We start from the raw sequence: 14,124 nt of genomic DNA on the forward strand, positions 1-14,124 counted from the left end.
ATAGTATACTACATTAATTAAAAAAAAGACATTAAATTATTTTGTGTTTATATTTATTGTCAGCAATACATCAGTTATGTAAAAATAACCCAGATGAAAATGTAAGACTTGTTACATTTTCACATCATCTGTATTAACTGAATAAAGCTTAGTGACAATATACACAAATTTGCAGTAGTAGTTGTAAGTAAACATTTTGTGCATTAAAAAAGAAATATACATAATTTAAAAAATAAAAATGCATTACACAATTTACAAATTAACATTAACCAAAAAAAGAAAAAAAAAGGTAAACATTCCTCAGACAGCTGCCTCCTCATTCTACAAAATAAATATTCAAGTAAATTAAGTTAGGCAAAATAAACTCTTAAGAATTTACATAAAGGTAAAAAGACAGATTTCCATTTAATTCAAGGTATATTTTACAGTGATTTACACATAGAGTTTTTAAATTGGTCTCTTCAAATTGTAAGATTGGAAAAAGAACTTTATTACATTTTGGCAGGAGGAAGGGGGTTTCAAAATTGATGCTTTATACCAAATATAAAGAGGCTTGTGCAGTTGCATCAAAGCTTCAAAAAGGAGCTGCTCCAGGACTCAAAGCAGACACAGTAAGCTAGAAACTACAGTTTTAAAAAGGAAAATATAAACCACCACATCAACAGGAAAATATCTACTTTGCTATTTTCTGAATGGTTTATTTGATCACTGGAAAAATTACTTTCACAAACTAATAATCTACAGTAGTGGCTGCTTTAGGCACTGGATTTGTAGAAGCACTCTGATTTTTAAAGCAAATTGCTTTTCATTCTATACTGATAATTCACATATTATTTATTTCTGTTTCCATGCTAGAGGGCTTAATCACCTTTGCAACATTTAGATTTACATAAAATTTCAGCCCTCCTTACTGCCTAGTATTTTTTTCTTGATAATGAGGGAAGCCATTCTGGCTTCAAATTTCCATGCACTTTGTTCATAGAAAAAAATAATAATAAAAACGCGCTCTAGATTTTAAATGCAGCACTAGTATGATGCAGATGTGCACCAGATATTCACTGATCAGGTATAAAATGCAACACATACTAAAATACTTGCATGGATTGCAAAGGCCAAACATACTTTAAAAACCCTCCTATCTCTTTGTTTATCCATTTAATATGGTAAGAAAAAGGAGATGTCATACCTTTAACTTCAAGTTATTAAATGCTTAGATTTAGGACTTAAAATTCTTCAAGGCAGGAACGAGGCAATGGCTCCTGCTATGACCAGCCAGTGTCATAAATAAAGATGACTCATTGCCAATGAAAGAAACCCTGTTCCCTCAATGCCTGCCTGGTCCAAAACTATTCAACAACACAGAATCAGACTTTTAAAAGAACAGAAATCATTATTAAAATCTGTCTCCACGTGCAGTTGTTGTTCTTTAATACTTTATAATTTTTCCATGGTTTATTTTGTATTCTTACAAAGGAGGAACCAACCAGGTTTTTCTTGTTTTCTACTCAAGAATGCCGAAAATTAAAATTATCAAGATTTATATTTTTGCAATGGATCTTTACAAGGTGATGTAAGACTGAATACTCCAGTCCTGAAACACATATGTGAATGAACCACTGCTGTGGCAGGGGGCCACGAAACTTCATCAGCTGTAGCTGGATCAAGTTCTAAAAAGAGAACTTAAATCTGCACCTAAGATTGTTAGCATTGTTCCCCTGCTCATCATTCCCATTTGGGGAATACCTACGCAGTGGGATGAAGGTAACTTTCTTAATGCAGTAACACCACACTGATAATAATATGGCATCTAAGTTAAAGTAGGACCATAATCTCTCTTGAATATCCACAAAATGCTCATTGGTTTCCAAAATTATTCTACATAGAAAAAAGGTGTGTATTGTTAAGAACTGATGGTACCCATTGATGTCCATGAGAGTCTTGTCATTGATATCAGTGGATCTGGGCCTAAGTTTGCAAAGCTAATTGCACTAGTGTGCAAAAACTGGTGCTTCTTGAGTAAATAGAGTGATGAGTAGGCAGAAGTGGTTTAGGTTATAAAAAAGACCTGAGAACCTAATATTGAACTTCATGTAACAATTATTTTTGAGAGGTTGCCTGATAAAGTTTTGTATTGCTTAGTAGTGGCACAGTCACTCGTATGTTCAGGCTGCACACAGAAGCCATTTGAGGAGAATTACTCTTCTCAGGTCACGGATCACGTCCGTAACAGCCATGTCACATGAGTGGCAAGTCAGTAAGCCTCATGTTGGAAGCCTAACACTAAAAAGCCATAAGCATGGAAGAGGTTAACAGTGAGTTTTCATACTGCCAGAGTTTTTTAAAAAGTCATGAGTATTAAAATGGCAGAACTATTGATCTTATTGTTTACTTGCCAGTACACTCAGGAGTTTAACTGAATAATTAAAAGAGTCTATTGAATTATCGTAATTAGAAAAGACAAAACATCTCTGAGTATTGCACTGCCAGTAATTGTGAAAAAGCTCTCATTTACAGAAGGAAAGAAAAGTAAAACCATTTTATTTAGTTGAACAATCAGAACACCTTTTTAGACAAGAAGTATGTCACTCAGGATTACAGGGCAACCACTTTTCTTTTTCTTTTCTTTTTTTCTAACAAAGTTAACAAATATAAAAAATCTAGTCATAAACAGCCTTCAAGGTACAATTAGAAACCAGCAGGACAATCTATACCAGTATAGGTAGATGGGGCAAGAAACTAGACACTTGTATTACTGCCATGGTGTTGAGTACAAATGGCTGCTGTGATGAGGAACGGTGTGTGTACAGCGAACATCGCAGCTGATTCCATCCCGTCACAGTCCAAACTGAACACTACTCTCTTCAGGATTCAAGACCTGTCTACTTGACACTCCTTGCACAAGATACATCATTATTTTTTTCTGAAAAGAGGCAGTTTCTATGGCAATACTAGTTAAGTGCATATCATGCTGCACTAATATAGTGCAAAAATTTGCCTTGCATGTAGCAAAAGAGATGCAGGCAACAGTTTAAGTTAGAGAAAGTAGAAACGTATTGTAACATATACAGCAGGTATTTTTTTCCAGACACCAACCACTAGAAAACAGTGAATCTGATATTGCCTCCTTTCTGGATGTACATGTGAGGCCTTTATAATTTGGAGTGGTAACAGGACAGAATTTTGCCCTCTTAGATGCAGGTTAACACAAGTTATCATCAACTGGCAAACTGTTGAACTTGCTCAGTAGGTTAATCCCAGTTAAAAGTTAATATTGTACTAAGCACTAAAATGCTCTTCATCACATATATAATCTGACAGAATAATACATATGGTTCTACTGAGTATATATGTTATGTTTGAATATAAAGAGTCATAGACAGCTTGGTACAAACTTGTCATGCGTACTGATTATACTTGGTTAATGATGCAGGGGCTTCCAAGTGTTAATACTATGTCAGCTACAGTATTCTGGAGGCAGAAGTGCTGCTCAGTTCTAAGACTGAGGAAACACCACAGATCTCCAACTGCAGTGTCTATTGTGATTCTGCCTGATTTCTCAGTGCTGATGGTCTAAAGTAAAGCAATAATACCTTGAATATCCGTAGGCATTGTGAAATCCATCCTTCTTTATCTATGGTGCAGTTATAAAAAAGAAAAATTCAAAACATTTAATCCACTCCATAGAAAATCCCTGTGGCTTTGGACACCTTCTGATTTCATCCCTATAGTTTAGACTCCATTTGTCATCATGAAAAGTTGTATTTTACATGTCTGCGTCTCCATCATAAGCCAAGGTTAAAGGTTTCAGTCGGTTGTTCTGCCTTCTTTGGGGCTTCTTTGGCTTTTTGCTGAAACAATAAGATAACTTGTAAATAGAACAAGCAACCAATAACATAGAAAAATGTATGTCAGTCTTAAATGAAAGATGAGCATGTTGATAATGCATTCAAGTTGTTTGTTCATAAAAGCTGTAAGCTTAAAATCTTCACTGGAATCACTAATTATCTCTTTATCAACCCAAAGCACTATCTAATTCAAAGCTCAGTTGTTCAGAAACAAGCTGCTATGGTGCTGATGTGACTTGATGAAGCTCTTGGCAGGTACTCTTGCAACATCACTCAGTTTTCAGAAGAATTCAGAGCCTGCCAAGCAATATTTGGTCAGGTATCAAAGCTGCAATCAGGTTCTTTTAAATTATGTGACTCAAATATTAAACCGCTCTTGACACATCAAGAGTTTCTGCAGGAAAGATCCATCTTTTGATTGATTTTATCTCATTAAACTTGTTGGAATGACTACAATTAATTCTAGATGTTATAATCAAACCAGTCACTAACAGCAGAGGTATGATTGTTCACCGTAACATTCCTTGTCTCCCCTTGAATTTTTAATCCAGGAGTATTTCCAATCCATTTGATATAGTTTTAAAAAATTACCAGGCCAAAGGAAAATGAATGTTTATCCATGCTTTAGTACTTATCTTCTTTTAGAATGTAATGTAAACATTTCTTTAAATCAGGCCTGTGCACCCTCAGTCTTGTCCAAAATCTTATTTCAGCTGTGTCACTTAGGCTGCTCAAATCTGAATCTTGTATACGAAACCTTTTGTTACAATGATTTGCAGTAGCCACAGGTTCCAGTCCAAATAATCTAGTGTTGTTGAATGCTGATGGATTTCCTTTCCCTCAAATGCCACCCTCCCAAAAAAGCAACCAACTTAAAAAAAAAAAAAAAAAAAACAACAAACAAACAAACAAAACCCCAAAAAACCCACAAAACCCCCCAAACAACCAAAAAACAAACTCCAAACCAACTAAACAAACAAAAAAAAACCCCAAAAAACCACCACAACAACAAAATTCTATTACCTAGGCAGAAGTGACGTTTTGGGCAAAGTTTAATGAATGGCAAACATACCCAGAAGCCTCCCAATGCCTACTAATGCAGCACAGCCAAGAGCCTGATGTATATGATGACATTCCCTTCACCTTTCACCTGTACTGTCATCTGAATTGGAAATTTCAAACACGACCTAGAAAACTTCAGGGAGCACATTTTCAAAGGTGGCTTATTCAAAAAGTATTATTTAACGTATTAAAAAGATGGGAAAGTTATCAGATTTTTTCTGGTTCTGTATCTCTATATATTGTAAAATATAAAATATGATTTGCCTGGTTACTATATTTCCTTCTTGCTATTCTCTCTTAGCATTTTTTGGATGCAGACACAATAGAATTTTTCTGGACACTATAAAACAACCGAGATAAACTGAGCAAAAATGAACTGTACACTAAGCGTACCCTATATTTGTAAGTTCTTATACTCTCAGAAGAGCATGTGATGTTTCATCATCTAGAGTACCAGCAGACTCTACTAACCTGAGTCTGGACAAAAGGACACAGCAAATTAAACAGTGCAGTTTGCAGAAGTGCCTGCAGTTTCTACAGCAGCAGATGTAAACATTTTCATTACAGTCTGTGAGGGTGCTGTTTTCTTATAAATAATTAAAGAACTCACCAGGCTAGATAGATCATAGAAACAATAAAGATGAGTAAAACAAATGCACCAGCAGCTACACCATAAACCCAGGTCTTCAGCCTCCCATCTAAAAGGAATGAATGTTAGTCAGTAGTGTTTGAGTTAGTCTTGTTGAATTATTAGTTCTGATATAGCATAGAAATACTTTAATAATCCAAAACCAATGTCTTCTCTAGCAATTAAAATGTAATCAGAGTAAATATTGTTACATAACTGAGCAATGACTTCTCTTTGCTCAGTTTTACAGTTGAAGTCAGGATAATTCAAATGGAGCTGAGATCTGGGGCAAAGGCAGCAGGTGAGAGACCCAGAAACTCAGTTTTGTGGCCTTCTGCTAGTGAGCAATCCCTCAGTGTGATCACAAGGCAGGGCATCAGCCTGGGACTCATTTAGCACCACTTCTTATTCCAGCTCTGGTAAAGCAATCTGCCTGTTGCATTTATTCATGTTCCTATTATATGTTTTTAAATGTCCTTAGCATGCTGTACGTCATCCGTCCCTTAACTGCGCACACACAACTTTTACTACTGCATAAGGTAGTAAAACTTTTAAATTTCTTTCCCTATCAAATGCAAGCTTTGTTGTAATAAATAACCTCTCCTCAGAGAATAAAAATATACAAAAAAGAAGACAACCTATGCTCATAAATAAAACAACTGTCTGTTGTTAATAAGGACTGTATTTATGTGCGGTCTGTGCAGTTTGTATTTTGGACATGATGTCCCTGGATGTTTAGGCATACATACCATTCTCCTTGCCTCACATGCACCCATGTCTATGAAGAAAATGATGTGGCTTTGTCTGTGGGGTTTTGCTCTGCCCCCAAATGATCATGTCACAACTAAAGGTGAGTGCATGCTTTTTGACTCACTACTTTTATCCAACTAATTAAAAAAAATTCTAAATGGGTTTTTGCAAACATTGTTTTGCAGGGGGTTAGCTAGCCATGTTGCCTCTCCTTGACAATAAAAAAAAAATCATCATTATAAAACTGCATTATTTTATTTTCAAGTGGTACAAGTTCTGTTCCATGAAGCTGTATTTTCAATGTAAGCAAATACAGCTAAAATTTTCTTAGCACCAAACACTTAGTGCTTCTCGTTAGCTCTGCAGAACCAAAAGACATCATCAGTGCAGTTTCTATTTCCACAATAATATTAACAGAAGTTAGACTGAGCTTGCTTGGTTACATAGCAGTGCTCTCCATTGCTATGCTGTTAAGCTCAGGCTTTCTGGTCTGTATAATGCAAAGTCTTGCTGTCACTTGGACAAGTTGTTCAAGACTAACCAATATCAGAACATTTTACCTTCATTACCCTAATCAACCTAATGAAACATCATAACTGATAATAACTGACATAACTGAAATAACTGATCTGTTAAAGATTAATGGAACAGTAGACTTGACCTGACATATCCTATGATATGATAATATCAATGAGAAGAATTCAGACTTTAGTACTGCTAAATAGGTTAGTTTCCTCTCTCCTTGGCTTATTTCTGTTGGTAAATGCAAGAGGTTTAAGTTTTTTTTCAGGTTGGCTTATTTTAAAATAGTTACATCTCCTTGAAAAAAGGCTGACAATGTCTTGTATATAGATTTATTTGTTTTTGTCAAAGCAAGGAACTCTGTTAATGAGGTCATTTCTATTATGCAACTACTGACATCTATCTCAGGCTTTCTGAATTCCCTCTGGACAGATTATTTCTAAGTAGGCAAGGAAACTGGCATCTAAGATTCATCTTTTTGTGGTCATATCTCAATGCAGACAACTGAAGAAAACAGTTTTTAATATCATCCCTTCTAGAATGCAACATAATTTGTGGAAGAAAATGAAAGAACTGTTTTAGATCTAGACTTAGAAACTGTGAGGAAAAGAATAATCATGCCAGAGTAAACCCAAACCTTTCCAATAGATATCCAACCCTAAAATAAAACAATCAAGCCTAAATCTCATCTGAAAAATGTTCACTTTCTCTAACAGTGGCTCATAACTTCACTGCATAAAGTATTAGTTCTATTTTTAGATTTGATAGATATTTGAGATTATCTGAACTGAGCTGTTTCCTTCCCAACTTTAATTACATAAAATTGGTGAGTTTTCATGAAGTTTCTTAAACGTACCTTGCTCCAAAATCCTCCCTGAGCTCACATGAGAGTCCATATTCCTAAACTGTTGAAGGTGACTGTCTGATATTTGCTCATTGTTATCACTCTGCATGCTACAACATACCCTCTGCCATTTTCAGGGAGGGTTAACTAAAATGAGTAAATGATAATATGCTGTTTTTTAAAAGAGGACCAGAAAAGTTTAATTTTCTATTTTTTATTGTTGATTAAAGTATTTGGAGTAAAGACCATTTTATTACAGGTATCAAATAGGATATCAAAGTACAAATAATAGTAAATACTAGTAGGACTAATGGGATCTAACATAAGTATTTCCAATTTATCACCCAAACATTATTTAATCTGCTTATTAGAAATAGTTTTATAAATCTCAACTTGAAACATCTTATGGATTATGCATGTAAAGATAGTGCTTTCAATTCTGCAATTAAAAACATTCAAAAGCCCTTTAGAAATAAATGACCATTCTAATGCACAAGTGCATTTGTATATTTATCCCTATGTGGCTTAAGAGACACTTAAGATGATAACCACTTACTCTCTTTTATATTAATAATATTTTGGACAAGCAACATATCTCTTTTTGTGAAAGCATTTTGTTAAGTTTTTTTGTGTTTTTTTTTTTTTTTTTTAAATCTAAATATTTAGTAGCACTAGAAAATATTTACTGACATCTGATTGTATGATGGACTTTATCACTTTTTTAAATTAAATAACTCTCTTATATTTTATGCCAGTCTTGCAAAGAAGTCTTTTCTCAGCTCTAAAGAACATGGTCCATCATAAAAGAAAATGCTGCTTGTAGAGACTTAGAGCAGGCCTATGCTAAATATCAATAATATGGGTAGCATTTGACTAACATGAGTTAGTTTAAATAAGGATATGTCAGAAAAGCATTAGCATGCCTATACCAATTACTTTCCTACAATTGATGCTATCTATGGCTGCAAATTTTAAGAAGCCTTTACTCTTTCCAGTATTTAGTGCTATCTTTTCATTCCTCTGTCAACAGAATTATTGGTTAAGACATCATAATTTAATATACTGACTTGCACCTTTGCAGCAAACTCCTTTCTACAGTCACATTTCAAATAGCTTCTGTGAATTCTAACAGGTAGAATGGCTAAAAGGAAATCTGCACTATAAGATTTCACTAAATATATTGATGGAGTAATGAGAGGGCTAGGTGTTTACTTATGCCTCTTTGTTTTCACTGAGAGCATGTCTGCCTTTTAAATGGACAGTCAAAGGGTTTTTCTGGTCTTCCTAGATATACAAAAATACAAATGCCAGACCCTGCAGCAGTACTGAGAACTGCTCATTGCATGACTTCACCTGGCCCAAAGGGCTGTAGAAACCAGGTCCTTCCTCGTCCTGACTGGTTACTGGAAGGCTGGGTAGGGTTCACAGCTCGACTGGTTTTCACATCTCCCTTTTTGTCCTCCATGGTGGGGATCACCACCACTGGGATGAGAGTGCACTGCTCGAGTGTGCCATCAGAGGACATAACTTCAGTGTATCCGTCTTCACAAGTGCATGTTCTAGTCTGTAGAGAACAAGTGTTTTACAATGGGCAGCAGAAAAACAAGGTTTTCTGGGAGCTATAAAGCATAACAACATGGATGACTGGAAAAGAAGACTGTTTTGATGAGTGCTAGCCTGGAGAGTACCTCCTCATATATTTTTATGCAAGTTCATACCATATTAACAGAGATTATTTAACCTTTAATTGAAAGGTAGAAAATTGTGCGAGGTGGATTTTAACGAATTTGCGACTAGTAAAATCTCTGAGAATACTTTTTGTTGGCATAATCTTTGTAATCAAGAGATGTGTGGGAAGCCCTCCTGGGGGTGTTCTATGCTCCAATGCAGTAGCACATACCTCACTGCAGTAAGCGTGGGGTTGGCTGCACGGTGGGTTACATGACCTGTCAGCATCTGGTTGGCGCATCACTAAACAGCCCCCTGTAGGACAGAAAATCATATTTTCACACGGTAATTCCTCACCACTGATGAAATTACTTGCTGCAGTACATCATGGATGACAATCTTGTTGCTAATTTGAATGTAAGAGTCCTTCTTTTATTTCAAGGGGAAGGATAATTGGAGTCAAGTATTTTCTTATATGTAGACTAAAGATATAGCAAATGTATTTAATTTCATGTGCATTTTAGAAAACTAATATTTGGCAATGAAGCCTTCTTTTATTTTCCCCTTTTTTCCTTGGGTGGATTGCCTAAAAAACCAATTTAAATGCTTTGTTGTCCTCAAGGAAGCAGATTAGGTTCTCTAGGGCCCTCCTTATGACTTACATATTAAGGCTGTGGCCACAATACAAATAAAAGCATCTTTTTTCTTTATGTTTTTCTCCTGTTGAACTGAAAACAAGTTACTCATCCTGTTTATGAAAAGTTTTCTGCTGCTACTGGATCACTTTTGCATGTGCCTTTATGAATCAAGGCTTCATGTTAGTCTGAGATTTTATGAAAGGAAAGCAGATTCATCAGTAAAGCATGTACTGAATATTACAATACTAATGATATTGTGGGTTTCAGTGTTTTCTTTTTTATACAGACTTAGTTTTCATTTCTACAGCTTAGTGCAGTTATTGTTATGGACCAATACACACAATCAGGCTTTCACTATCATTTCAGCCAGAATGACTTTAAAATGCATTTGGAACTAGTTTCAATTTACCTGTGTTTCCTTTTAGCTTATAGAAGAGGGATATGCATCACATAGTTTAAAATTTTCACTGCTGCAGGACAACTTATCATGCATCTCCCAAATTAATACCCTTTCTATACTGGTGTGATATGATGATGAAATCCTGATAGCTGAGGTTGGTCACAACCATAGCAGATGCAGTTAGTTGTGGTTATGTAGATCCGAGTGTTAACAGGATGGCTGATGAAGAACAAAGAAAACCCTGCTGGTTGCCATAAGTTTTCCCCACCCCCAGAAAAGAAAATCATACATCCTAGCATACAAATCACATGCCTGTGGGAATTTATGTAATAAAATATCAGTCATCCAAGGAAGCAGAAGGAAAGAGTTGCCTCATCGCCCATGGGAAATAACACCTTCAAGTAAAAAAGAACTATTCAGCACAATGATATTATGGAGTAAGTAAATAGAAAAAGACCTTAAAATACCAACAAAACTCACAATAATTATTATTATTATTGAATATGTCTGAATTGAAATACACTATGTTAGACCCAAATGTGCAGGAATAAAGCTGACAGTATTCAGAGACATGGGTTGCTTCTGAATCAAAATAGATAATCTCAATTTAAATCAATCATGTATGTGTGTCTATCACGTCTAGGAACTCATAAATACTGTAGTTTATACAAAACACTTTCAGAAAATGTACAAATGTAAATTAAATTCTGGTTCCCTAATGTATATTTAATGCAGAGAAGTTCCCTCTACATTATATATGAATATAATAGTATATTATATTTAAGTGCTGCATTTGAAAACTATCATAAAATCCATGAAAACTATAGTTTTGCATTTAACAGAAACACATGAAAGATATAGTTTTGTGTTGCATGGAGACCAGTGATTTCATGTTCTGGAATATTTCATTAGTCTTCTTTTCAAATCAGAAAATTACCACAGCTTTAAGGCCACATACAAACTTTGAAAAAAAAAGTGATAAATATTGGTCTGAGGTTTGTCTGCCTTAGAGGTCTCATTACGAAAAATCTGCCAATAATACATAGTAATACATTTGTCTTTCCTAGAATATATCACAAAGCTGTATTCAGTCACATCAGAAGAAATTATTTCCATGTGACTGACTGTGATTTATGAATATATTCTGATTTTAACATCTCAGAGCCATAATCTCCAAGATGCTATTTACTTCAAGTCCTATAGGACTTTTCATAGATAACATCCTATATTAATCTCAATAAGAATTCTTACTTAGAGCTTTACTTACCATAGAAACATCTTAGCTAAGCAGGAAGCAATCAAGGTGCATAAATAACGCCCTGTTGCATTTCTTGTGAACAAGGTGTGTTTTAATGGTTCTACACCACAAGCTAAGACTTGCAAAAGACTTTAAACTATTATTTCAAAACCTTGTAAAAATATGCAAATATTTTACTTCTACTGTTGCAACACACAGTAGTGGTGGACTCCATCCTGAAGTATTGTGATGGCAGTACATAAAAAACAGCTCCCTGCTATGACTGACCTGACAGCAGCTGGCATTGAGGATATGTTTACACTCTCTGGGATTCTTTTACTATCACTTGGTCTAAAACAAAAAATATTTAAATAAATGCATAACTCTTATCTTAAATGAATCCCTATTGCCAGTATATAAATCCATATAAATAGATTCCCATGAAGATTTTCTTCTGAGATCTCAGTTGTTCCTAATTCATGTTTTTTGTGCTTTGGCTTGCACAAAAAGTCACAATATCTCATAGTAGTCCATTATGTATCCTGATACACATTTATGGCATTGAAGTAAAGAAGTAAACTCATCTGAACACATTTATTAGAATTTTATATTTTTTAACTTTAAGGAGCTATATCATATATGGACGATATTACCAAGCTCTGCAACTTTCTCTGCCTCTGTACAGGCACTGAAATGACCAGTAATGCATAAAAATTTTATTTATTGTAAGGCCTGAAATTTGAAACCCTACATTTAGAAGTGTAAAGACGCCTATGGTAAAAAAAACCCCAAATATATACAATGTAAAACATTTCAGGTCCACTACAGAAGATAACATTTATATTTACTTTTAGCATTACATGCTGCATGATTCTAGAAAAGAAACCACATCTTTAACATGCAAAAAGATGATGATTTTGATTCATACCTCAGGAGGTGTTTTTAGCAGATCCTTTTCAATTTTTTTTTCAGTTTGTTGAGAAAACACATTATCTACCTGTTTTCCAGGCTTTTTTTGTGTGTGTATATAAAAGGAGTAGTTACCTGTGACGTTTAAACCATCTGACCTTTGGCACCACACAGTCCGAGAAGATCCCTTCCAGGGGCTGGCCATCCACTTGTACTCATAGCACTGGCCATCTGCACAGAGAACATTTGTGTTTCAAGAAATGTGATGGCAAGGTTTTAGACTACCACAGGCAGCAGCCACACTCATCAGCAGGCCATACTCATCCTGTGGCCACACTCATTATGATTAATGTCTTGTACATTTAGTAAGTCCCTTTCTCCTTCATCCAGCACTGCACTGCACACGTGGAGCTCCCAGGGTGTCCTGCACTTACTGGACACATAGAGAATACACCAGATGTGTCCTAGACACTAACTAGGATTATAAGCAAGCCTAACGCAGTTATTAGGTAAAAGCAATGTTTCCAATAACCTCATAATGGTTGTGGCCCATCTGTCATGCAAAAGTCATTTAGGGGTCAGGTTCCTTTCCTGGTAACACTGAGCTTCAGCCAGTGCTACAGTGCTTGGCAAAGTGGCCAAGGCTGCATCTGGCTTCATGTCTCAGCTCTTGTGCGCACATCTCACATGGTCTGGGATGAATCATGAAGTCCTTCTGCACCTCAGCTCTCTATTATAAATATAAAATCCCTTTTTGTCTGATCCGGCCTCTGAATGAAAAAGTTGGTACAGGAAACTACTTTTCTCAGACAATTTGTCTATTACAAATAGTAAGCATGGCTGAGATATTTTAATGACATTGTTATGCAATTAACAATTAAAAGGGTAGAGAAAAATCTAAATCTAGTTATGAATCAAAACTCAGAGATTTCTCTTTGTTAATGTTACTAAGCATATAAGGAAACTCTTTATGTCCCATATAAAAAGAAATGTCATTATTAAAAAGGAATAATTCCAGAGGGGTAACGTATCATAGTTACAACCTGAACATTTTTTCTCTTTGAAGCTGATATATGGAAAACAACAATTTGAGTGCATTTCTTTTTATCAGATTTGATTTGCCTAAAATCAATATAATGAAGAGAAAGAAAACAAAATTATGGTTGTTCTGTATTTTTTCCTTACAGGAAACAGCCTTACCTATATTTTGGTACTTACCATCACATGGTCTTGTTTCCAAAGCCTGTTCTGGACAGAGATGTTGATTCTCTAAGTCCTGAATGATCACTGCTCTAGATCGGACTTGTATTCCTCCAAAACCAAGATCCTCACCATTAACACAGGTTAGCTGGCAAAGGCTCCATTCTGACCACTCTCTCAAGTAACAGTCCCCTGTCAAAGAGCAGTTTTATAAGATGAATGATCATTGTATGTGAAGAGATTTCTTGCACTGAATATGTCTTGAAAAAATGTCCAAGTACAGTTTCTTAATTTTCCTTCTTTTTAGTTCCTTTTATTCTTCTTTTTAAACTTGACTCACAGTGTAGAAAAGATAACTTTTTGACACTATCTGAATATCTGTCACAGAAAATGTTATGAAAAGATTATACAAGGGCCTGTT

The 14,124-nt window shown here is 35.2% G+C and overlaps 1 protein-coding gene across 1 annotated transcript in view; it reads right to left on the reverse strand.

Moving 5' to 3' along the window:
• Window positions 1-380: 380 nt before the first annotated feature.
• Window positions 381-14,124, reverse strand: part of THSD7A (thrombospondin type 1 domain containing 7A) — a 198,610-nt gene continuing 184,866 nt past the window's right edge. Inside the window, exons 24-29 of the mRNA XM_066318148.1 lie at window positions 13,722-13,895; window positions 12,639-12,734; window positions 9,552-9,634; window positions 9,005-9,215; window positions 5,518-5,605; window positions 381-3,848 (exon numbers count right to left, since the gene is read on the reverse strand). Of these exons, the coding sequence (XP_066174245.1) occupies window positions 3,764-3,848; window positions 5,518-5,605; window positions 9,005-9,215; window positions 9,552-9,634; window positions 12,639-12,734; window positions 13,722-13,895 (737 nt within the window). The 3' untranslated portion in view covers window positions 381-3,763. The remainder of the gene's footprint in view (window positions 3,849-5,517; window positions 5,606-9,004; window positions 9,216-9,551; window positions 9,635-12,638; window positions 12,735-13,721; window positions 13,896-14,124) is intronic.

Source organism: Sylvia atricapilla, chromosome 1 (assembly GCF_009819655.1).
Source record: "Sylvia atricapilla isolate bSylAtr1 chromosome 1, bSylAtr1.pri, whole genome shotgun sequence".
NCBI lineage: Eukaryota > Metazoa > Chordata > Aves > Passeriformes > Sylviidae > Sylvia > Sylvia atricapilla.